Source organism: Ovis aries, chromosome 3, assembly GCF_016772045.2.
Source record: "Ovis aries strain OAR_USU_Benz2616 breed Rambouillet chromosome 3, ARS-UI_Ramb_v3.0, whole genome shotgun sequence".
Classification (NCBI taxonomy): Eukaryota; Metazoa; Chordata; class Mammalia; order Artiodactyla; family Bovidae; genus Ovis; species Ovis aries.
Genome location: NC_056056.1, coordinates 222,143,317 through 222,167,759, shown reverse-complemented (window position 1 = coordinate 222,167,759; position 24,443 = coordinate 222,143,317). Strand labels below are relative to the sequence as shown.

The 24,443-nt window shown below is 61.6% G+C and overlaps 1 protein-coding gene across 3 annotated transcripts in view; it reads left to right on the top strand.

Annotated features, from left to right (window-relative positions):
• WNT7B (Wnt family member 7B) overlaps positions 1–23,933 on the top strand; it is a 54,179-nt gene extending 30,246 nt beyond the window's left edge. For all 3 annotated transcript variants that reach the window (XM_060414294.1, XM_027968212.3, XM_027968211.2), the window contains exons 3-4: positions 15,105–15,376; positions 21,159–23,933. In XM_060414294.1, coding sequence (XP_060270277.1) covers positions 15,105–15,376; positions 21,159–21,638 — 752 coding nt within the window. In that variant the 3' untranslated portion in view covers positions 21,639–23,933. The remainder of the gene's footprint in view (positions 1–15,104; positions 15,377–21,158) is intronic.
• The last annotated feature ends 510 nt before the right edge of the window (positions 23,934–24,443 follow it).

Here is a 24,443-nt window from a genome sequence, read left to right as displayed (position 1 = left end):
GCTCCATCCTCAGCCCCCTGCTGGCCTGGCCACCCCATTGTCTCGGCAGTAGCCGTCTCTGCCCCTCCCTCCACGCTGACCCCGGGTCTGCCTCTCCACTGGCGGCTGTCAGCCCCTCCCTCTGCCTCCTACTCACCCCAGCCTTGTCACTCACTCCCTTCCTCCGAAACCTGAAGTAGCTCCCTACTGCCTAGAATGAAGGTAGCTTCTAGGCGTGGAGTCTGAATAGCACCTGCCTCCCTCACCCCTGCCTCCCTCCATCCCTTCTCGAGAGCCACTAGCCGAGCTCCAGCCATCACCTCCTGCCTTCCCCTCCCCAAACCGGCCAGGCCCCTTCCCTCCTCTGGGACTTTGCTCCCGCCACTTCTCGCCCTGGGAGGCCCTCCGCCTCAGCTCTGCTTGCTCACGTCTGATTACCCCACTGGCCAGCGAGCGCCTTTGTCCACCCGCCCCTGGCTCCTCCTTGTCCACAGCCAGGCCAGAGTCACGTCCAGGAGCTTCACCCTCCTGGGGTCGCTAAGCCCCTGCCCTGAGGCCTCCCTGCACTCTGCCCCCAGTGCGCGGGCCTCCTCCCACCAGACTGGCTCCCGCCTGGGGCCTAGCGCCCTCCCCGGCCCCTTGCTGACCTCTAAGGAAGGCCCGGCTCCCAACCAGGGGGGCCCCAGAGGCAGGCCAAGCCATGCTGAGCCCTGGGCTGTCAGAGTCCCGCTGGGTGCTGCAGTGGTGGCCCGAGCTGGCACCCTTCTCCTGCCAGGGCTCAGCTGCTGGGAGTCACGAGCAGGAAGTGAGGCCAGCCCGTGTCAGAAGCACGCAGGTGCCCCAGGCACGGGATCGGAGCCTGGCTCTGGGCGGGCAGGCAGGCACTCGAGCGGTGCCAATTAATGATTGGCCTTGCGAGGGGGGATGGCCTGGGTGGGTGGGACAGGCCCCCTTTAGGTCCTGCCTGTGACCTTGGGCCATGCCCAGATCTTGAGAGCTGCAGGGAAACCCTCTGAAGGCGCTGTTCAGCCTTGTCCAAGTTCCAGCCCCTTTCCCAGCTCCTGGTGCTGTTGCTTGTATGCTTCCTGGGACGAGGGGCTTACTACTTCAGGTGAAATTGGTGTCTCTTATGATGACCCTGCACCAGCTTTGACCTGCGGCCCTCTGGGTGCCAGTCTCTGTGTGCTGGGACTTTCCTTTGGGGAGCTGAGGCCCACCCTTGCCCACCCTCCACCAATGCAGTCTCCCCTCATGCCTGGCAGCCTCCACCCTTGGACCCCAAGCCCACCCAGGCTTATTTCCTCATCGAGAGCGAGGCTGGGCCACCCTAGCCCCTTCAACCCGTCTCTCCTATTACCTGGAAATGGGCTTGTGGGGGTAGGGAGTGGGGTAAGGATGGGGGGGCATGAGAGTCTCCAGAGTGAACCTCGTATTCCAGGGACACCTGTTAGCAACTCAGGGCCCCCAGGGCCCCTGACCAAGGCAGGGCGTTTCTAACAGGTGCCATGATGGAGCCAGAAGTCCTATCGAGGGCTTCCTTGATGGGGTGAGCATTCGTGGAGACCCAGTGACTATCAGAGTGACCCAGATCAGCCCAAAGCTGAGAGCAGGGAAGGGGGCCCCGGGTGGAGGGAACACCAGGAGGTTTTTCCAGGAACTGCGGGAACATCAGAGCAAACCAGAAGATGGGGAGACCCGAGGCTGCCCAGGAGGGGTCAGGGCTGGAGGGTGCCCGCGGCGTGAGTGCTGCAAAGGCCAGGAAGGCCCAGATGGCTCTGAGCAGGAGAGGGTTCCCTGCCACCACTGCCCTGCCCCCGGCTGTGCCTGGTGCCCCTGGAGACCCACTGGCACAGGACACGGGGGCCGCGGCTGCATGCCCTCGGCCCCTGCCCGCACCCTGAGCTGCCATGGAACAGAGTCCCGCCCATCACATGCTGCTCGGACATGACCAGGCATAGGGCCACCCCTAATCTCGCCTCACGTGGGGCCTGTCTGCTTTGTGGGTGAGATCGGCATTGGGAGCAGGCCCTCTGCCTGCTGGCCGCCTGCAGTGAGGGCTCAGCAAAGGCCGTCAGTTCCTGAACAGTCCAAGACCTCCCTCCACGTGTCCGAGGGGACGGTCTGGGGCTTCCCCGTGGGGCAGTGGCCGGGGCCTTGGAGTAAGAAGGGCAACTCCGCAGCCCTGCGGCCCTGCTCATGCCTGGACCCCTGCCCGAGGCCTCAGAGCGCAGGCTCAGGGAGGTGCCACCTGAGTCCCCAGGAGGGGCCAGGGCTCGAAGGCTGCCCTGTCCCCTCTGGGGACACAGGCCCCCTCGGGCAGAGGAGCCAGTTGAAATATGGCCCGTGCAAACCGTGATGTGCCGTGAGTGTAGGATACACAGCAGATTTCAAAGACATCAAAAGAGAAAAGCAAGTAAAATGTCTGTTTCATGATCTTTACATTAAGATGTTCAAATGGTAATATTCAGGCTTCCCTGGTAGCTCAGTTGGCTTAAGAATCCACCTGCAATGCAGGAGACCTGGGTTCGATTCCTTCGTCAGGAAGATCCGCTGGAGAAGGGATAGGCTACCCGCTCCAGTATTCCTGGGCCCCCCTGGTGGCTCAGCTGGTAAAGAATCCACCTGCGATGGGGGAGACCTGGGAGATCTTTACATTAAGATGTTGAAATGGTAATAGTTGGATATATGGGCTAAATAAAATATGTCACCAAATCTAAATTCACCTGCTGATCTTCACTTGTCTTTATGTGGCTGCTAGAGAATTTTAAATGACCCCTGTGTCTTGTGTTTGGGACACTGTGGCCCTGTTCTCAGAGGGGTCAGGAGTTGCCCTGTGTCACCCGGGTCAGGGGCCGAGTGGATGTTTGAACCCAGATCTGAGTGTCTCCTCCCAGGACACCATCCTCCAGCTCAGCCGCGGGCAGAGGGTCACTGCTGTCTGCCTCCTGGGGCAGCACGTGGGTGTGAGGGTGGCTCCCTTCAGCAGCCCCAGATGGCTCAGCCTGCAGGCCTTGAGTGCCTGCTGTATGTCAGGCCTGGGGCAGGGCGCTGGTGGTGGTGTGACGGCCACCCGGTGCTGCTCTTGGAGCCTTGCAACCGGGATGCCCTGGGTGAGCTGATGGGGCTGGGCTGGGAGGCCCAGCTGGGCCCTGGCCTTGAACCTGCACACCCTCTCAGGGAGGCCCATCTTTGTCCTGTCTGTCTGGTCACTCCCTACCCCTACCCCCATCCTGGGGGCCCAGCCCGAGGCAGCAGAACAGAGCTTTTCAAGGGGTCCAGGCTGCCAGGAGACTAGGGACACCTGGGGCCTCCAATGTCAGAGTCAGGAAGACTTCCCTGAGGGCAGCGCTCCCACTGGTTCACTCCTGGTTCAGGATGGATGAGGCCTGTGGTCACTCCGGGGGTCCTGGCTCTGCGCCCTACATCGGAAGGCCCCTAGCTCCAGAAGCAGCGGCTCCTGAGGTGAGCAGGCTCTGGACCGTCCAGTGGTGACCAGCTGGGGGCTTGGGCTGGCAGGTGGCCAGTCCATCCACGTGGCCCCTCAAGGCCTGCCTGGCGCTCATCCAGGGTGGGGATTTTCCAGCCTCGACTGGCAGAGCCCGGACAGACAGGACAGGCTGTGGGTGGAGAGAGGGCACTGCTGGAAATACAGACCAGATTGGGCCAGCTGCCCGGGTCCTACCGGGTGACCCTGGGCACAGTCTCACATTCTCTGGGCCCCCGTCTGCCCACCAGGGCCAAGGCCGGGGTCCTGATTCCCCTAGGACTTGGGACGAAGTTTCCCCAGAATAGGGGCAGGAAGTTCCCTTGGTGTCCACCCTGCGGTCCTGCCCAAGTCTCCATGGACAAGGGGCCCAGGCCTCCGGGCTCCTGTCCACCACACTGGACACAGGTCACAGTGTGGGCAGGCCTCCGTCCTCGAGCTGCCAGGGCAAACCTGACCCAGATCTCAGCCTGTCTCCCCGTGGGCCCCTCCCGCCACCGCATCAGGGGCACCATCGCTCCAAGGCTGCTGCGGCCAGGCCCTCACGCAAACACCACTCATTCCTGGTTTCACTGTCCACATGGCACAGACGGAGCCCCTGGAAGCCTGAGCTGCCCGAGGTCACACATGGGTAAGAAGCAGTCATCTGAACCCACGGGTCAGCCCTGTGCCCAGCGAGGGTCCAGGTGCCCGGTTGGGGGAGGGGGCAGGGGGCAACTGCGGGACGTGGGGAGGGGGCTCTGGTCACACCGAGTTCCCTCTCACAGGCATCCGCTGATTTTGCTGCAAGGCCTGTGACGGGGGGAGCGTCTCCAGGGCAGGCTGCCCAGGGCTGACCCCCCTCAGGAGAGGGGCCGCCCGCCAGAAGCTGGGGTCCCGGGAGATGCCCGGCCAGCCCCTCCCAGAGCCCCAGGCAGGACGGGAGCCCCTGGAAGGCCAGCCCAAGCCTGGCTCCGCAGGACGGCCGCTGCGGGTGCGAGGGCCCCGCTAGGTCAGAACAAAGGCCTCGGGCACGGGTGTGCCGGCGTGTTCGGACCTGGCAGGGCTGTTTCCAGCCCTGTGTTTATGACGACGGCGGGGAAGAGCTTAGCGCGGAGACACTGACTCAGCCAGGAACCAGCGGGGTGGGGGCCGGGTGGGGCCGGAGGGGGGCGCAGCGAGGGACAGAGGGATGGAGGCGCAGACGGGGGGGTGGGGGGGATGAGGGCAGGGACGGGCAGAGCCTCCCAGCAAGAGGGACCCGGAGAGGGCGACACACACGGGTCACAGGCGGGCCCCCGCCCACCCGCTCACCCACCCAGGCCCAGGGTCCAGGCAGCTCTGAGACGGCCACGCGTGCTGAGCACTTCCAGAACCCTCACTCCACTGCCTGGACCCCGAGAGGTCGTGGGGGGATTCAGAAAGAGGCAACAGGGAGCAAGAGCGCCTCTCTGCCATCACCCAGGGGGTCCAGGCGGGGCCCCCTTTCCCAGAACCCTAGGTCAGGCTGGCAGGGGCCCTGGTGGGCCGGGGGCTCTGGGCTCCTGAGTCTTCGGGTGCACAAATGGGGCTCCGGGGCCCGGCAGCCTCGAGGTCCCTTTGGGCTCGCCTGCCGCCGCCTCCTGCCTCACCCCACGTGTGCTGGGACTCAGCGCAGGCAGGGGGCACCTGCCCAGGTCCCGTGACTGGGCCAAGGCTGGGGGCCAGGGGCCAGGCTGGGGTGTGGCAGCTCCGAGGGCCACACGGGCACTGCACCTACCCTGCTGAGGGACCCCAGGAGCTGCTGGTGCAGCCAGGGGTGTCTCCTGGCTTCTGTCTCTCCACCTACACGCTGCGGGTAGGGGAGGTGTTCTCTCCACCTCCAAGCTCATGGGAGTCTGAGACCCAGATTGGGTGGGGGTCTCGGAGGACTGGAGGAGCCCACTAGCTGGCAGTGGCCCACTGGCTGGGCCTGGAGGGCCCAGGAGCCCACCCTGGCCCACGTGCCTACCTTACTTCAGCCCTGGCAGCCTCACCTGGACCTCGAGTTCAAGTCTGGCAAAGGCTCCTGTTGAGGAGGCTTGGAACCCACTGCATTGGGCCCCACCTCTGTGTTACGTGGGCAAACAGACTTGGGGGAGTGAAGGACCGGGCCAGGGCCACCCAAGAGCCCCAGGCCCATCTGGATGGGGCTGCGGGTCTCCTGGGCAGGGCGTGAGTGCTCGGCTGCCCCCTACTTGTGGCCAAGGCAGTGCCTTGGATTTTCCCAGCTGGGACCTCTCCGCGCCTCTTGTGGTGATGGCCCTACCAGCTGCCCATTCCTTTTGGACATGTCCTTCCCCAAACCTCCTCACCCAGCCCCCCAGCCGGTCCCATCGGCTCCACCCTCAGACTGTATCCCAAGCCTGGCTGCTCACCTCCTCCACCTGGCAGCCCGTCAGTGTTTCTTACCCAGACCCTTCCACAGCCTCCCCATGGATCTCCCCGCTTCCACCACACACCTGCCATAAGCAGAGGGTCCTTTCCAATGTCCGTCACAGCAGCACCTTCCAGGGGCTCTTCATCTTCGTAGAATAAAATGTAAACTCCTCCCTGTGGGCTCCCAGAGTCGACACGGTGTGGCTGTCTCTCCTGCATCAAACCACACACCCCCAGCTCATTCTCTCCTCAGGGGCTTAGCATTGCTGTTCCCGCTGCCTGAACACTGTTCCTTGAGCCTTTGCACAACTGGCTTCTCTTGTGGTTCAGAGCTTACCCTTGGTGTCCTTGTCTGTTTATTATTTTGGCTGTGTGGGTCTTAGTTGCAGCACATGGGATCTTCCTCTTCATCGTGGCAGGTAGGGTCTTTTTAGTTGTGGCATGTGGGACCTAGTTCCCTGACCAGAGATCGAACCTGGGCCCCCCTGCATTGGGAGTGCAGAGCCTTGGTTCCTGGACCACTAGGGAAGTCCCTTCAGCCTCCTTCCTGAGAGGGGCCTGCACCGGCCACCCTCCACCCAAGTGCCTCCCTGCAACCACCCCGTCTGGCCGACCCTCAGTGGCTCTGCCTGAGGCTGTCTGCCTGCACGCCCTGTGAACCCTCTCCCAGTCCATCAGTCACTGGGGCTGTGACGCGCCAGTCTTGCCCTGCTGTCTGGCGGCCTTGGGCTTGGGGATGGGTAGGGGCTCCAGTCCGTGGGGTCAGTGAGGAGGGCGCACTGTGCTTGGTGCTGGGGAGGCATATGGATGGTAAGTGCAGGGACGTGAGGGAAGGAGGGGTGAGATGGAGTAGGGTGCCTGGGTCCCAGGTCTGGTCAGAGAGGCGGGAGACAGACCGTGCAGCTTCTCCGTTCTGGTGGGTGGAGAGTGGTCCGAGCATGGACTCTAGGGTCCGGGGTCAGATCCCAGCTCTGAGGTCAGCCTGCCTTCCGTGTGACCTCGGGCCAGTCCCCTGCCTCCTCTGAGCTAAGCACCCTCACTGTGAGGGGGGACGCCATGAAGGTTTAAATCAACTAGTACGAGTTGTGTGCAATCCACTGAAAAACTGCTGTAGGGTTTTTTGTTTGTTTTTGGTTGGGGGCAGTTTTTTTGCTGTATTTTTTAAAATATTTATTTTATTTGACTGCGTCGGTTCAGCACGCAGGGTCTTTGATATTCCTTGCAGTGTGAGGGATCACTTTCGGTTGCGGCATGTGGGATCTATCTCCCTGACTAGGGATTGAACCTGGGCCCCCTGCACTGGAAGTGTAGCGTCTCAGCCACCAGACCACCGGGGAGTTCCCTGCTGTGTTTGTATAACAGCTTCATTCAGATATAGCTCATATCAGTGCAACACATGCATTTAAAGTTTACAACTCAGTGGTTTTAGTGGTCATAGGCTGTGGGACCGTCACCATAGTCAACCCTAAGAGCAATGCTGTACCCCACAGCAGTCACCCTTCAGTCCCCCTCGCCCTTGGCAACACTTGCTGCTTTCTGTCCCTGTGGACTTGCCTGCTCTGGGCATCTCACATCAGTGGCATGATCTGGCAGCTGTGAGCCCCACGTTTCCAGGGCTCATCCACGCAGTAGCCTTTGTGCGTACTTTGTCCCTCTGTGTGTCTGCCGAGTTTCACTGTGTTGAGGGACCGGGCTTTCTTCATCCGCTGATGGGTGTCTGGGCTGTTTCCACCTTCTGGCTGTCGAGAATCATGTGCCGTGAGTGTTCACATACAAGCTGTTGCGTGGACGCATGTTCGTCTCTCTTGGGTACATATCTGGGGGAGGGGTTGCTGGGTTACAGAGTCACTCTGTATTTAACATTTTGAGCAACTGCCAAACCGTTTGCATAACGAATGCACCGTTTTCCATTCCCACCAGAGGTGCGTGAAGGTCTGGTTTCTCCACATCCTCATCAACACTTGTTAGTGTCTTTTTATTTCAGTCATTCTAGTGGGTGCGACAGAGGGCGAGAGGGTTGGATGGCATCGCTGATTCAATGAACATGAACTTGGGCAAACTGCAGGAGATGGTGAGGGACAGGGAAGCCTGGCGTGCTGCAGTCCACGGGGTCACAAAGAACATGAACTTGGGCAAACTCCAGGAGATGGTGAGGGACAGAGAAGCCTGGCGTGCTGCAGTCCACAGGGTCACAACGAGTCGGACATGACTTGGCCCCTGAACCACAACAACAAAGGGGGTGTGGCATGCTTGGATCGTGGCTCTGATCTGCACTCCCTTGACGGCTAATGAAGTCGAGCATCTTTTTGTGGGCTTAATGGCATTTTTATTCCTTCTTTGGAGAACTGTCCATTCAGATCCTTTGCCTGTTTTTAATTGGGTGGCTTGCCTTTTTGTTACTGAATTGTAGAAAATACTGTGTTTTTTCAAAGCAGGGGAAGTGCAGGTTGGCAGAGAGGTGGGGTTTGACAGAACCGAGCTGTTGGCCACAAGCACGGGCACACGTTTGCTCACGCTCATGGGAACTGCATTTGTGCGCGTGTGAGTCCAGGCATACACCCAGGACACGTGTGAGAACACAGGCAGCGGTACACAGGATGCCCGAACCTGTGTACACCACGGAGAGTCCATGTGCGGTGTGGGACACACGTGTGGACGTGAAGTGCAGGTCAGCGACCCTCTGTGTGCTGGGCCAGGCCTGCCCCTGGGACCACACATGGGTCCTCTGACACGGGGACTCAGCCACATCAGAGCAATTACCCTTATTATCCTTATTTTGCAAAGCGGGAACACTGAGATATTCAAAGGCCCCTTGATTGGTCCAAGGCCACCCAACTGGTCAGTTTTAGGGTCTAGACTTGAACTTGAGGGCTCTGACTCTGAGGCCCCTCCCTGGGACCTTCGACTTTGACCTCACCTCAGTCATTTCGGAATGTCAGGTCTGGGTTCACCACTTCCTGAGCCACTGTGTGACTTCGGGCAGCATGCTGTCTCTGTCTGGGCCTCAGACTCCTTGTGGAGTGGCACCGGATGGCCTCCAGGCCCTCCCAGCTCCCCTTCTCGGAGGGGACAAGCGCCTTTCTCACCGTGCCTCCCCAGGCCTGCAGCTAATCAGGTCATCATGAGCTCAGTTAGCGCTGGTCGTGGCTTTCTGAACATAGCGTGCCAGGCCCCTCGGGATGCTAGGAAGCGGGATGTGGCTTAAGAGGACCATGAGGTAGGTGTGTGTGCCTGCGGCCTGGGGCGGGCCAGCAAGGGAGCTCCGCTCTGGGGGCGCGAGAGGAGCCCTGTTCTGCCAGGCCCCCCTACCCTGGCGCCACACTTGTCCCCCCAGTGTGTGCAGTCGCTCAGCCACAGCTGACTCTGCGACCCCATGGACTGCGCCCCGCCAGGCCCCTCTGTCCATGGGATTCTCTGGGCATGAACACTGGAGTGGGTGGCCATCTCCTCCTCCAGGGGGTCTTCCCGACTCAGGGATCAAACCTGTGTCTCCTGCATTGCGGGCAGATTCTGCACCCTGAACTACCAGGAAGCCTGTCTCCTCCAGTAACTGCTCGCAAATCACTGCCTGGTCCCCAGCGTCCTCCTTGAGGTCAGGGTGAGGGGATGGAAGAGCGAGGGAGGCCCTGATGATCCCGGAAGACCTTTTTTCCCTGGACCTCAGGTCTGGCTGGCATGCAGTGGCGGGGCTGGGGCTGGGGGGGTGGGTCTTTGCTCAGGGGGGCGGGGTTAAGTCTGAGTAACCGGTAGGAAAGAGAGCAGAGCTGGATGGCCCCTGAGTGGCCAGTGCCTCAGTTTGCCTATGGGTCAGTGGCCTCCGAGGGTCAGCTGTTCTGGATTCATCTAGAATATGTATGGAGGGGGCAGCTGGGCAGGCTGCCTGGGAGGAGGCTGCAGATAGCACAGAGAGGCGCCCATTCCGTCCTGGGAGCCCCGAGCAGTACCTAGTCGTCCGTGGCCCGCCCTGGCCCCCTCATTTGGTGACCGTGAGGGCAGTGCCTATTTATATTGTTTGCTCTGTGAGCTCTCCTGGGACCGTGGGGCAAAAGGGGGCACAGGCTCAGAGAGCGTTTGTGACGCCTGGGGCCGTGCAGCAGGTGTGAGACTGCAAGTCCAGGGCTTTCCTGCCTGCTCCTCCCCGCGTCTGCCCGAACCTCCCTCTCTGCTTCCCTGAAACCTTGGGCTGGGGGCCCTGCGTGGCTTCCCGAGTGCCAGACAGACAGCCGGACCTGCTGCTGGCTCTGGGGTCTGCGGGTGCAGATCCGTCTGGTGTAGGCTCCGAATCCCAAGCGGGGGCCCTGGGCTCCCGAGAGCAAAGAGTGCCCCCCAGGACAGCAGCTGGCCCCACACAGACTGTCCCTGCTGCCTCCACCCAGCTCCCCACCCTCATCACCAGCTGCATCTGGAGCAGCCGCTGTGCTCACGTGTCCGTCACTGCTGCTGCCTGAGCAAATCACTTCCCGGCACTGAGGCTCAGTGTTCCCATCTGTGAGATGGGTCTCATCCAGAGGCGTTATTCCATGGGTGGTCATGGAGACAGAAGGGGATGAAGCCTGTCGCGCGTCCAGCCCCTGCCCTGCTCACGTGCGGGCTCAGGGAGTAACGCTGCGGGGTGGGGGCACACAAAGGAGTCAGACATGGGTCCCGCCCACCACCCCTGCAGCCTGCGGGCACCTGGCAAGAGCCAGGGGAGGGAATTTCACCCCAAAGTGGGGTTTCTGGAAGCAGGGGTCCTCCTATCTGCGTTCAGAGCCTGGGTGAGCTGCAGGCACATGGGCAGGCAGGCAGGGCTCCATGAAGAGGGAGCCAGTGTTCTCCACGCAGGCGGCAAGGAATCGGGCTGCTGTTTATCCCAGCAGAGCGGTGTGCATGGGGGTGCAGCTGCACCTGCCCACAGGCGACCAGCTGTTGGGCTTGGACAAGCAGGGCTTCAAGGAGTGGTGGGTGGGACAGGTGGGCAGGGCTGGAGGGCATCTCAGGGGCCTGGGAGTCCCGGATGTTTGCTGGGACAAGGCTCACGGGTTTGAGGGGCTTCTCTCTAATCCAGGCCCTTCCCCTTGACACCCTGGAGGACAGGCAGCCGCCCCGGTGTGATCTGGTGGGGGAGGGGCCCATGTCGTCCTTCCAGGCCAGGCACACTGTGAATCAGCCCCCTGCGTCAGCGTCCAGTTCTGTGAAATGGGGCAACAAAGCCGTTGCATTAATCAAGATGCACCTGCAGAGCGCGGGGGTGGGGGTGAGCGATCCCCTCCATCCCAAACCCCACGTGACTCCTCGGCCCCCCAAACCATGCCTCCCTCATGCTCACCTCCCGCTTGTCTCCATGGTGAGATGAGAGGGCTTGGCTCATTAAAACCAAATAAAAAAGGAATTAGGCAACCGGGTGAGTAACTGATGAGTAACTGGGTCTGAGCTGAGCACGGGCAGAAACCAGGCGGGAGCAGAAAAGATGGGAGGGGGGGTTCTGTGAAATGCCCTCCAAACACGCAGCCGGCCCTGGCCTGGGCACCTGCTGGCCTGCTTGGTGCTTTAGGGTGGGGGATGTGGGAGTCCTCCTTCTGGCTGCTGCTGGGGAGGAGGGGCGTTTGGGGAAGAGGATGGAGGGTGCTGGGGGGTCCGGGGCCTCCGAGGGCACGCCCACATCCTGCTCGCTCAGGCAGGGCTTGGCTGTGGGACTTTTAACTCTGTGGGCCTGGCCTCCTGGTGGATTACACAACCAGAGGAGATTCCTCACCCCCTGCCTGGTGCCCAGCGTGTGGCACACCCACTCCGAGGCTAGCTCCGCCTCCCCAGGGCTCCCAACCAGTGTTCACCTGTTGGTTAGCACTCCCCCACCCCCGACCCCACTGCCCACAGAGGCAGAGGCAGGGGCAGAGTTGCGCCCCCTCCAAGGGGCTGTGCGTCCTCTTCCCTGTCTCCTCCTGCCCAAGATGGCTGAGGGCAAAGGGCCACGGAGGGGATAGGATGACCTCCATGACCTATGCCCCAGGCCCTCCCTCTGCAAAGCTGGGCTTGGATTCAAGTCCTGCTTCATCCATTAACACCTCGTTTCACAGCTTCCTGAGAGCTCAGCTGGTAAAGAATCCGCCTGCAATGCAGGCGACCAGGGTTCAATTCCCGGGTCGGGAAGATCCCCTGGAGAAGGGACAGGCTACCCACTCCAGTCTTCTTGGGCTTCCCTTGCGGTTCAGCTGGTAAAGAATCCGCCTGCAATGAGGGAGACCTGGGTTCCATCCCTGGGTTGGGAAGATCCCCTGGAGAAGGCAAGGGCTACCCACTCCAGTATTCTGGCCTGAAGAAGTCCACGGACTACAGTCCATGGGGTCGCAAAGAGTCAGACACGACTGAGTGACTCACTTCACTTCACTTCACAGCTTCTGTGTACCTTGGTGTTCTCACCTGTGACATGGGAATAAGGATAAAACCTGTCACATGATCGTCGGGACAGGTTGATGAGAACACGTACGAAGGGTCAGGGGCTGCTGGTGCTGTGAGAGCTGGTGAGGAGGAGGGAAGCACAGCTCCGCTGATCTCTTCCAGGAGCCCTCTGCCCCTGAAAGCCAGCGTGGGCTCTAAGATCTAAACCCCGCAGCTTCTCGCTCACCCCCACACCAGCAGAAAGTGCCACCTGCTTCACGGGACATCTCTGGCTCCCTGGCACATGGGCCACCTCTTTTTTCACAGCTCTCGATCTCCTGCTCCTGGCCCGGGAACACCGAACTGTTGCACACCTCTGCACCTGCGGCACGTGCACCAGGAGCGTGCACCCGCCACACACACCCACCACACAACTACATGTACCCACGCTCACATACTTGGACACCACACACACATTCACACACACCACACACACATTCACAGACACCACACACACACACACTCACACACACACCATGATGAGTTAACACATACCTCTTGTTAAGACTTACTTTAAGATGTCACCTCTTGCAGGAAGCCTTCCCTGACTACTACACCCCACCTCCAACCCCGCACCGAGAGGCAGACTGAGGAATCTTTGGAGGTTCCGTGGTTCCTTGCACCCTTCCTTGCAGAGCTCTGTGGTCGCCTCCTCTCCTGGAACCCCTCAAGCTCACTGCCACCTCCCCTGCCCATGCATGCCCATGCGTGAGAGTCAGCAGGCTCTGCTGGGCTCGGGCGACACCAACACCAATAGGAGTTCAGGCGCCCACTTCACACCGTGCTCTCCCTGCCCCTGTCTGTCTGGTGCTCCTGGCTAGTGGCCTGGATGGTGCGGGACCAGGGCTCCTCCGTGCTTCTCCAAGAGCCCCTCACTGGGCTGAGGCTGACTTCTGACCGAGCAGTGCCATCAGAGTGGTCCCAGGCAGGAGGGGAAAGTGTAGGCAGGACGGGCCTGCCTGGGAGGAGGGGCGGATGAGCAGCAAGGCCCTGGGAAGGCCGTGCCCTCTGCAGCCCCTGGTCTTTCTGGGGAGGAAGGGATGTCAGACACCACCCTTCCCTCAGCTCTTCTCAGAGGATGGAAGTTTCCAGGAAGCCATGGCCCTCTCCGAGAGGCAGAGGCCAACCAAAGCCTCCTCTGCCCTGGGCCCCTGAGACCTTGGTCCTTATCCTGAATGGGAGAAACCCCAGGAGCAGGGACCCAAGATAAGTGAGCCCCCAGGGTGAGCCCCCAGAGTGTAGGTACTCGCTGAGGATGAGTACCCCCACCAAGGGTGAGCCTCCTAAGGGAGTGGGGACCCCCTCTGGATAAGCCCCCCTCAGCCGGTTGGTGGGTGAGGAGGTGGGCCCCAGAACACACGGCCAGCATCCGGGCAGGCAGTTGGTGCTCAGTGGATGCTTGTGGAATGGACCTAACTTGACTCTCAACCCTCTCTCAAGCTGGGGGCACCATGCCAGCCCCCAACAACAGGGACAGTAGGCAAGCACACGGGGCATGTTGGCACTCTTGGAGCACAAGTGCTGGGCTTGTGCAAGGAGGGCTCCTGGGTTTCCAGGCCCCCCCGAGTCCGACTGGCCCACGCCCTGCTGTGGCTGAGGGCACTGCCATTCCCGCTCACCAGAGCTGGGCTTTGGTCCAGTCAACACCGCTGAGCTCCAGACCCGTAGTGGCAGGTGCTGGGGACCACACAGTCCCAGTCACACACTCCCCTCAGGGAGCCTCTCTGCTTGTGGGCAAGGGGAGGGGTCCCCGAGAAACTGGGGCTGGGATGGCTGGATGCACAGGCAGGGGACGGGGCATGGGAAATAAAGAATTCAAGTTGGGACTGCCCAACTAAGGGGCCTTTGACCCACATGGAGCCAGGAAGTCCCCGTGGTAGGGCTCACCAGGTGAACAGTGTCAAGAGCAATGAGAGGGTCAGATCTGCCACTGAGGGTGGTCAGGCAGCCCGGGCTGTCTTCTGGCTGGTGGTCTGGGAAGGCTGCTTGGAGGAGGAGACATTGGAAGGTTGTAGAAATTTGGGCATGAAAGGGAAGGAAATTCCACCCAAAAGACCAGGAAACCTCCAGGAGCATGTGACCAGCACCGGAATTTGAGTTGTTTGGGGTGGAAGATAGGGAGAGGGCTGGGGATCCAAGCCTGCACGGGCTTCAGGCCTTCCCTTTCCAGCTCCGGCAGAGGAGAGCGAGGGAATACGTATGTAGTACATGTGTGTGCGGAACTGCACTTTACATCCGCCTGGAGGACGGCGGGGGAGTGGGGGTGGCAAGGGAGACCCGTGCCCCAGCCTGGCAGTTCAGTGGCCCCTGAAGCAGGCAGGGGTGATGGCGAAGGAAGACTCAGGCGGCCAGGGCCTGGTGAGGGGGTAACAGTGGGTGGTTAGAGAGAGAGATGGCAGCAAAGGGGTTCCAGGTCAGTGGACCCCGAGCTGGGGGGATTCTGCCTGGCCCTTGCCCGGTGGGGTGGGCGCCCGTAAAGTGATCAGCACAGGTGGTCCGCTCCTGAAGAGCAGCGCTGGGAGGCTGGCAGAGGTGCAGACCCCAAACAGCCCCTCCAAGGATCCCCGACTGCGCTGTCTCCCAGGAGGAAACTGGGCCCCCGCCCAGGCTCATGGGACCGAAAGAGAAGCGCCTTCCGTGCTGGCGGCAGGGCCAGGGCACGCACCGAGTGCCCAGGGTGTACTGTCCTTATGACAGCCCCGCCAGGTGGGTTCCATCAGCCCGACGTGGCTGAATCGGAAGCTCAGAGAGGGCCAGGGCTGAGCCCAGGGTCACACGGCTGGTCGGCAGCAGGATCTGGGGCCGGGGCCTGGGGGGCTCACGGTCCGCACCCGTCCACTCCCCGCAGGGAGCCGTGAGGCCGCCTTCACCTACGCCATCACCGCGGCCGGCGTGGCCCACGCTGTCACCGCCGCCTGCAGCCAGGGCAACCTCAGCAACTGCGGCTGCGACCGCGAGAAGCAGGGCTACTACAACCAGGCCGAGGGCTGGAAGTGGGGCGGCTGCTCCGCCGATGTGCGCTATGGCATCGACTTCTCCCGGCGCTTCGTGGACGCCCGCGAGATCAAGAAAAACGCCCGGCGCCTCATGAACCTGCACAACAACGAGGCGGGCAGGAAGGTAGGGCGGGCGCGGGGCGGGGCGGCGGTGGGCGGGGCGGGAGCTGGGAGGGGCGGGGTGATGCGACCAGTGAGCGGGCCGGGGCGGCGGTGGGCGGGGCAGGAGCTGGAAGGGGCGGGGCGGGGCAGGCCTGCTTCAGGCGTGACAACTGAGTTACCCAGTTATCCAGGGAGGGTCTGAACCTCTCTGAGATTTGGGCTTCTCTTCTAGCGAAGGGAGTTGGTGAACTGAGGCCTGAATGTGCTGGGTGGGTAGTGCTGAGCACAAGCCATCACTTGCCCATCCCAGAAGCTCCAAGAGGTGGGCCTTTCTATTCCTATTGCAGAGATTGGAAAACTGAGGGTGGGACTAGAGAAGGGATGTGTCCGCAGCCCCCAGCTGGTGGGCAGTGGTGTGAGACGGGGACCCTTTTTGCACATAGGGTAGGAGCCGGGCCTGGCAAGCGTCGTGTGGGGGGAGGCCTCTAGGCCATAGTCTGTGTCCCTGCCCGGCTCCTGTAGGAGTCATGCCAATACACCCAGAAAGGCTTCCTGGAGGAGGCAGCCTTTGATTCATTTTGAGAGGCTGGAGGAAGGGGTGGTGCCAGGAAGCAGGAGCAGCCTGAGGAAAGGCAGGAACTGAGTTGGAAGCTCTCGAGCAGCCAGCTTCATGCGTGGGGTGGGGTGCAGAGAGGTGCGTGATAATGGAAGACATTCAAGCCGGGACACAGTGGGGAAGAAGTCAGGGCGAGTCCAGCCCCGCCTTGGGGAGATGAGGGCCCCAGATACTGGGCTGGGAGGAGCAGCTGCCACGGCGGCAAGATGGCCCGAGATAGGGCAGCCAGCTGAGCAGAACGCCTCTGGGTCTGGCTCTCCAGCCCCGGGGGCTGCACGCAGGGCACCAGGGCCTGAGGGACTGTGCAGGCCAGGGACAGACTAGCCTTTCCAGGCAAAGAATACTTGAAAATGCCCTCTGCCCCCAAGCCCAGAGCTGAGCTCATTCACTCAACCGGTGCTCCTGCCCGGTCTGTGTGCCAGGCATCATGCTGGGCACAGGGCACAGGTGGGGTTAGATATGCCTTGGCTGTGGGAGCTCTCCCAGCACCCAGTGAGTCCACATGCAGCGAGCCCAGGGGCCTGAGGGAGGGGTGGCAGTAACTTCTTGAAGGCAGTAATGTCCTAGGGAGACCTTGAAGGACATTCCAGAGCTGAGAAGAGCAGAAGCAGAGTGTGAGGGGTGTGGGCGGGGAGGGACCCGGAGAAGAGGGGCAACTGCAGAGGGTTCAGGCTTGTGGGAGCACCAGGGGTGGGTGAGACAGGGCTTGAGACATATGCAGGGGCCAGCCCAGAATGGGCCTTGAACGCCAGGCCCAGGCTTTGACTTCATCTTGTAGAAGTGGAGATTGCCTTGCAGCCGGTGGTTGCTCAGTTATTGTCAGATGAACAAATGAGTGGAGAAATGAGTCTTCATTTCTGGACCTCCATGGAGCTCACGGACAACATGTAGGCTGTGGCTTCTCTGTGTCTGTGTGTCTGTGTGTGTGTGTTAATCTCTTAGTTAGGTCCGACTCTTTGCAACCCCATGGAGCCCACCAGGCTCCTCTGTCCATGGAATTCTCCAGGCAAGAATTCTGGAGTGGGCTGCCATTTCCTTCTCCAGGGGATCTTCCTGACCCAGGGATCAAACCTGGGTCTCTGGCATTGCAGGCAGATTCTTTACCATCTGAGCCACAAGGGAAGCCCCAGGATCCATTCTCTGGGAGCAGGCAATGGTGATCTGTGTCTGGAAGGGCAAAGGAAAGAGAGATTCACTTATATGGAGGACACCAGGAGGGCTCCCTGGAGGAGGAGGCACATCTGAAGTCTAAACTGAACCAATCCCCTTTGAGCCTCTGCAGGGGCTTAGGTCTTGAGCAGGGGCTTTCCCACACCCCTGGGAGAACAGTCTCGCTGCCTCCATTTTATATTTGGGGACTTGATGGCTGGGGGGAGAGGGGGTGGCAATTGCCAGGTGGTAAAAAGGCATAGGGGAAGTGGAGACTAGCAGGATTGGGCCTGAGGAAGACAGGAGGGCTGACAACAGGAGGCTGGTGATGGGCCTGGGGCTGTTCGGGGAGTGGGAGGAATTGGGATGGAGAAGAGTCAGTATGTTGGCAGGGGTTGACTGGGGTGGAACCGTGAAACCCGGAAGCCATGCTGTAAGGAGAAGCAGACTGTTGGAGGCAAGGGGGTGCAGATGAGCCGTGCGAGGGCCTGTCGGGGCCAGGGCAGCCACGGCAAAGGCCTCTAACGTGGTCGGCAGCTAGGATTCTCCTGCTGACACTGTCCCCGGCTGTCCGTGAGGCCCTGGCTGGCCCTGTCCCTTTCCCACGTCCATCTCCTCCCTGCAGGTAGAAGGTATCTTGTGCCCCTCCCCCTGCCCCTCCAACAGCCCCAACCCCGTGCAGCCCGTGTGTAGTCTGAGCTCTTGGAAAAGGCCAGTGGTGCTGACCACACAGGGCCTCGTGGGGGCTCATCATGGCAGCTGAGACTGGTGGGTATGGCTTCTGAGGTTTCCTGGAGAGCTGAGTCCAGACCTTCAAGGGTCACTTGGGTGCTGGGCACCCTGGCCCACTCATAGAGCAGCCAGGCCCAACCTCCAGCCCCTGGGCCTTGGACGGAGTTCAGCAAGTCAGGAGGAGAGGAGACTGTTGCTGCCACAGCGAAGTGGCTTTGAGAAAGAGGAATTTGTTCTTGCACAGAGCCAGAGGCCCAAAGTCAAGGTGTCCGTAGGCCCGAGCTCTCTCCCAAGGCTCCGGGGGAGGGTCCTTCCGGCCTCTTGCAGCTCCGGAGGCTGCAGGCAGGCCTTGGCTTGTGGCCGCATCATCCAGCCTGGGTCTCTGTCTTCACACGGCCCCTTCTCTGCGTCTGTGTTCCCTCCTCTCCTGTCTCTTACAAGGACACAAGTCCCTGGGCTCAGGGCCCCCCAAACCAGGACCATCTCATCGCTAGCCTTACCTTACTTACATCTGCAAGCTTCCGATCTCCAAAGAAGGGCACGTTCTGAGGGGCTGAGTGGACACACATTTGGGAGGACACTCTTCAGCCCACCCCAGACTGGGACACGGCCCACTGAATCCCTCGTGGGCCAGGAGCAGACAAGCTGAGTGTGCAGACCTGCTCAACTCTGAGCTCCTCAGGGCTTTGGTCCACCAACCGGGGACTCCCCCTAACTGAGCACCCTCCCCAGAGTGTAGGCCAGCCCCTGTTCTGGGAAGAACCCCAGTCTGCCCTTTTCTGGAGCTCCCTAGGGCAGGAGTGAGGCCCAGGGCTCAGCCAGCAGCTCCTCTGGGCAGGGTGGGTCGCTCTCCACCCTCCTAGGTGGTCTCCTAGGGCAGTGGGGGCTGGCGCCACCATCTCTCTCTCCCTTATCATGAGGGCGCTGGAGCCGGAAACAGCACATTCTTGAATCCTGTGATCACTTCCCGGGAGAGTGAGCCCCGGGGACCCAGCCAAGTGAGGCTTCAGCCCTTTGCTCTGCTCACAGCAGTCCAATCAACTTCATCTGCACACTGTCACCAGCCTGTCCACAGAGTAGCTGACTGTGGAGGGAAGGGCTTCAGGGCGGGTGGCAGAGCGAAGCGAGGACAGCTGTTCAGCGGCACCGATGCACCACCCGGCCTGCATAGAGGCTGGCCTGGGCACTCTGCCGGGGCTCTGGCCATCTCCGCCCATCTGAGGAGGTGCCTCCTGGGCCAGCAGCATGGCGTGGGGCCAGCTGCCCCCCAGGCTGGGGCTCTGAAAGGGCTATGCATCCGGTCAGCCCCTGGCCTGGCACATCCATGGCAGGCAGAGTGACCAGGCCAAGGAAGCTTCCAAGCTCTGAAGGGCAGATTAGTAGCGTGAGGGGCTTTCGGGGAGAGGGAAGGTCCCCGGAGGAGGGCATGGGAACCCACTCCAGGATTCTTCCTGGAGAATCTCATGGACAGAGGAACCCGGCAGGCTACAGTCCATGGGGTCGCAAAGAGTCAGACAAGACTGAAGTGACTTAGCACGCAACAGTCCAAGCAAAGATGATCATGGGGTGGGGTGGAGGGAGGGGAACGAGAGGTCGGACTGGGATGAGCAAGAGTGAGGAGAGGGGTGGGAGGCAGAGGAGAGGCCTAGATACATTTTTTCTGAAGTGGTCGCACCTTCACACAGACCCCCAGACCAGACTTCTGGCCAGTGCCTTTGACCCACACGCCCCACGGCAGTCATCAAGTGCTGCGCTTCCAGTTCTGAATATTCCCCTGGGCCCCCTCTCCCTCCTCGGAACACGGGTCCATCCCCACCTTGGCCTGCCCGTAGTGGAGCATCAGCCTTCCGTCTCCTCCCTGCTGCCTCCTCCCCAGCTCCTCCCATCTCCACCCAGAACAGCATCCGCACAGGAGAGGAGACCCTCGCCCCCTAAACTTCAGGCTGCTAGCCGCACGTTGTGCTCCTTTGGGTCGAATCTTCCCTTCGTGTTGATGGTGGCAGCTCTCCAGACCTTCTCGCCAAGCACCCCTCCTGGAGCGCTGCTCCTCTTTGTCTAATGAGCTTCTGCTCCTCTGTCGACACCTGGTACAGGCACCACCTCCCCCAGGAAGCCCCCACACCAGGCACCCGCCCCCTCTCACAAGCCCCTGCACTTGCTGCTCTGTGTGTCAGTTTCCGGGGAGTCCCGGGGTTCCTCACCTGGGTCCAGGGCCCGTGCGATCAGGGCAGGCAGGAAAGGGATTGGGCAGTCACCAACACCGTGGGATGTTTGTCTCTCTCTTTCATTTGTTCATTCATTCATTCATTCACTGAGGGTCAGGGCTGGGGTTCTGGACCAGGAGGCAGAGGGTGGCCAAGACCAGGTAGGGCTGGGCTGTCGCAATGAGGCCAGCGGGAACTAAGACAGCTGACAAATGGCCCTTGTGCAGCCGTGGGGCGGCAGCTAATGATTCCCCATCTTTAATCAGGCCCGGCTGGCAGGGCCTTTTCGATCTGAGTAAATGAGTGCCCGGGGTCAGGGCTGGCTCTGGGAATCAGCCTTCCGGGGCCAAGGAGGGAGGCCCAAGGAAAACACATGGCTGCACCCATCACGGGCCCTCAGGGAGCTGGGGAGAAAGAACAACACTGGTCGGAGGGCGGCTTCCCAGCAGACGGCACGCCTGGGCCTCACTGATCCGTGCGCTCACCCCCCGCCTGCCCCCACTCCGTCCTTCAGCAAAGGTGTGCAGAGCTCCATGTGCGTGCCAGGCTTCCATTGAACAGCCACTTATTAAGTGCTGACTGCATGCCAAAGCCTACACCAGCGACAAGGGGCGGGGGAGGACAGGAGAGACCAGAGGGGGGTCCACATTCACTGAGCACCTGCTCTTGCTGGGCCTGCTACCCCACCTGGAGAGCGCATGCACCAGCTCTTCACCTGCCACACTGAGTCCCGCGCCTGCCCCTCCACCCAGCCTCAGTTTCCTCATCAGTGCATTGACTTGCAGCTCCCTGAAGGGTTGTGAGAACCTCGTGGAACACATTTGATGAGCACACGCCTCGCTCTGCCGAGTTCTGAACATTCTCACGGGGACCCTCATAGGGTCCCATGAAGTTAGGGACCTTGTGGTCAGTAACCCCATTTCATGGATGAGGAGACTGAGGCCCAGAGAGGAGGAAACACTGATGTGTGGTCACACGGTGGGAAGTGGAGAGCCAGACCCAGGTCAGATGGAGGTGAGGTGGCGGGCCCCCCACCACCTGCCTTCCCCGCCCCCGCCCCGACTCCTCCCCAGCCCACACTGAGCCTGCCCTGTGGCCCGCAGGTCCTGGAGGAGCGCATGAAGCTGGAGTGCAAGTGCCACGGCGTGTCAGGCTCCTGCACCACCAAGACGTGCTGGACCACGCTGCCCAAGTTCCGCGAGGTGGGCCACCTGCTGAAGGAGAAGTACAACGTGGCCGTGCAGGTCGAGGTGGTGCGCGCAAGCCGCCTGCGCCAGCCCACCTTCCTGCGCATCAAGCAGCTGCGCAGCTACCAGAAGCCCATGGAGACGGACCTGGTGTACATCGAGAAGTCCCCCAACTACTGCGAGGAGGACGCGGCCACGGGCAGCGTGGGCACGCAGGGCCGCCTGTGCAACCGCACGTCACCCGGCGCAGACGGCTGCGACACCATGTGCTGCGGCCGCGGCTACAACACCCACCAGTACACCAAGGTCTGGCAATGCAACTGCAAGTTCCACTGGTGCTGCTTCGTCAAGTGCAACACGTGCAGCGAGCGCACCGAGGTCTTCACCTGCAAGTGAGCGGCCCCGCCCGCCCCGCCCGCGGCCCCGCCCACTCCGCCCGCGGCCCCGCCCACTCTGTCCGCGGCCCCGCCCCGCGCCCTTGGCGGCTCTGCTCCCGCCTGCCTGACCGAGCGGGCAGAGGTGTGTGCATGAGGTGGGCGCTCCAGGCGCGAGAGAGCTCCCACGGGGCGGTCACCTTTTCCTGGCCCACCAGTGGCTCTCTCCTGCCACGCCAGTCCCCTCTTGTGGCAGAACAGTGCCCATCAGCTGGTCCAGAGGGCAAGGCCGATGGCGTGAGTGTCCCCAGCGGCGCCCAGTGCATTTCTTTTCTCTGGGACAGTGAACCTCAAGGACACACGCATACTCGGAAAGCAAAGCGACAAGACTCCGAGCGTCCTTCTCTCCCAGCCTGGTGGTACAGGACGCAGAAAGACTTCGTCCCAGGCCTCAGCAGTCACTGGGCTCCGGGGCAGTCTGGGCAGATGTCGACAAAAATTATTTATGTTTCCTTAGTATCCGGAGAGGATTTTAGCACTAAGGCATAGCCGGTCCTAACTCTGTACTCTGTTAGTGTGTACCCTTGCCGCCCTCTGCTCCCCCCTCTGGCCCCTGGGTACCCTCGGGAGCATCCCTGTGCATGGCCCTGTCTGGGGGGAGGTGGCCAGTGCACGTGGTCTCCACGTGAGCTGGGCAGGGGGCAAGGCCCAGAGCCTGTGAGGAGAGCCACGGACAGGGGCCTCTGGCCCCTTCCTCCTTTCTTTTGAAAATCATATCTAGCAAATCAGATTGTCACACACGTCAGGTTCCAGGAGCGCTGCGGCCCTGAGTGCTGTTGCTCTTCCAGCCCCCCACCAGCCTGACGCCCCCTGGTTTACAGAACCCCCTCCCACCCTGGAATCAGCTGGACCCCCAGGACAGCACCATGCCGGGGCAGGCTGGTGGGACAGGGGGCCAGTTCAGGGGTATTTGCCTTATTTGACAGATGGGGACCCTGAGGCCCAGAGTAGCTCAAGCGCTAGTGAGAGACCCCACAAGGCTGTGAGTGGAGGCTCTCACCTGGGCTCAGGCTCCCTGACGGTCGTCCCAGGGCTCCTGACCTTGAAGGACGTGCTCTGCGGACACCCAGGGTGACAGGCAGTCCCCATGCCTTGAAAACTCGGGCTGTGCCCTTCCTCCCCCGGCAGCTTCAATGGGGTCCACGCCCCGCCTCGAGGTGCCTTTGAGGGTTTCTCTGGTGGTCTCCTTGCCCAGTCCAGGTCCTTTCATCCCGACCCTGGTGCTGAGAAAGCTCGGATCCAGGGCACTGCTCCACCAGGGTCCCATCTGCTGCGCCAGCAGATGGCTGCCCTCCAGCCATCCGCGGCCCCCACCCCACACAGACCCTGCCATGAGGTTAAGTTACCCTGAAACCCGGGAGACAGGAATGGAAAGGGGTCCTGCTTGACTCTAGCTGTGGGCCGGGTGGGGAGAGACTCAGCGCTGGACATGCCCTCTGCCAGTACTCCTGCCCAGCTTGGGGAGACCGAGGCACGAGGTGTCTGGGGCTGGAAAGGACGGTGTGCACCGCCGTCCGTGCGCACCGCCGTCCGTGCGCTCGTCCCTGTCCTGAGCTTAAGGCGTCTTCTCTCAGAATCCCGTGGAGATGGTCTTCAGGCCGCTAACCAGACAAGTGGGCTGGACACTAGCCTGGGGTGAGTGACACTGGGCCGTGGCCCTGGTGTCTACCCTACCTGCCCCCACGATGCCAGGACATGCCACCAACAGCTGCTGTCCTGGGAGCTCCCAGGCCACTGTGAATGCCCCCCAGCCCCCTTCCCACCCCCTACCCCAAGTCCCAGGATACCCCACTGAGTCCACAGGCCTAGCATCCTCTGCCAAGAAACCTGGTTAACTTATATTGTTATATAGCGTCGAAATGTCTATAGTGTCTTTTAAATTATTGTGACCTACACTGGGTACTGGGGGGCGGGGGGATGGCCGCGCTGTCCCCGAGCTAGGCTCCTCCTTCTGCTTGAAACCGGCCCTTGGACCCTTGGGGCCCCTGATGCCACCAAGTCACGTGTACTGTCCCTCGGCTACTCGGTGGCCCCCACCGAGACCCCGCCCTCCCCTAATAGGATGTCACCCTTCCCTCGGGTAGGGGCGGGGCTGTCTTGTGGCCCAGGCAGGGACGCTGGTAGCCGAGGCACTGTGTGTCCCTGTGGTGGCTGCCCACCCCCCACCCCTTCAGGAGAGCTGGCGGGTTTCTGATGGGCTGTGTCTGGCCTCCCCGGGAGGGGAGCGCTTGGCTCCAATAAAGCTGGAATCAGAGAAGCGAGTGTGTGAAGTCTCTGTAGCCCTTGACTCGGGGGTGGGAGAGGGATGCACGAGCAGGCCCCTGAAGACAAGGCCCCCCGCCCTTTGGACCCTGCTGTGTGGGCAGAGCTGGCGCTGTGCTGATGGCCCTTCCCCCACCCCATCCTTCACACCTCACTGCGGGAGCTTGGTTCTCATCCTGCCTGCCCCCAAGCACTTTGGGCCTGTCCCCACCAAGCAAGGGCCACAGCTGAGGGGCTGGACACAGACTCTGAGGCCTCCCCAGACAGCCTGGGTCAGGCCACAGGGGCAGGAGGGTCATGGCCTGGTGTCAGGGAGCTGCTCTCGGGAGAAGGGGCTGAAGGTGGGAGGCCCTGGCCATCTGTCTCCCTCTGTGTCTCCTTCCCCCTCTGACCCCAGTGGGATCTGTCCTCAGAGTCCCCGTGGGTCTGTCCAGTTGTATCTGGGGGGTTTTGACTCCATGACCCCCTGCCCCGGGGCGCTCCTTGCCCTCTCCAGGTGAGGCCA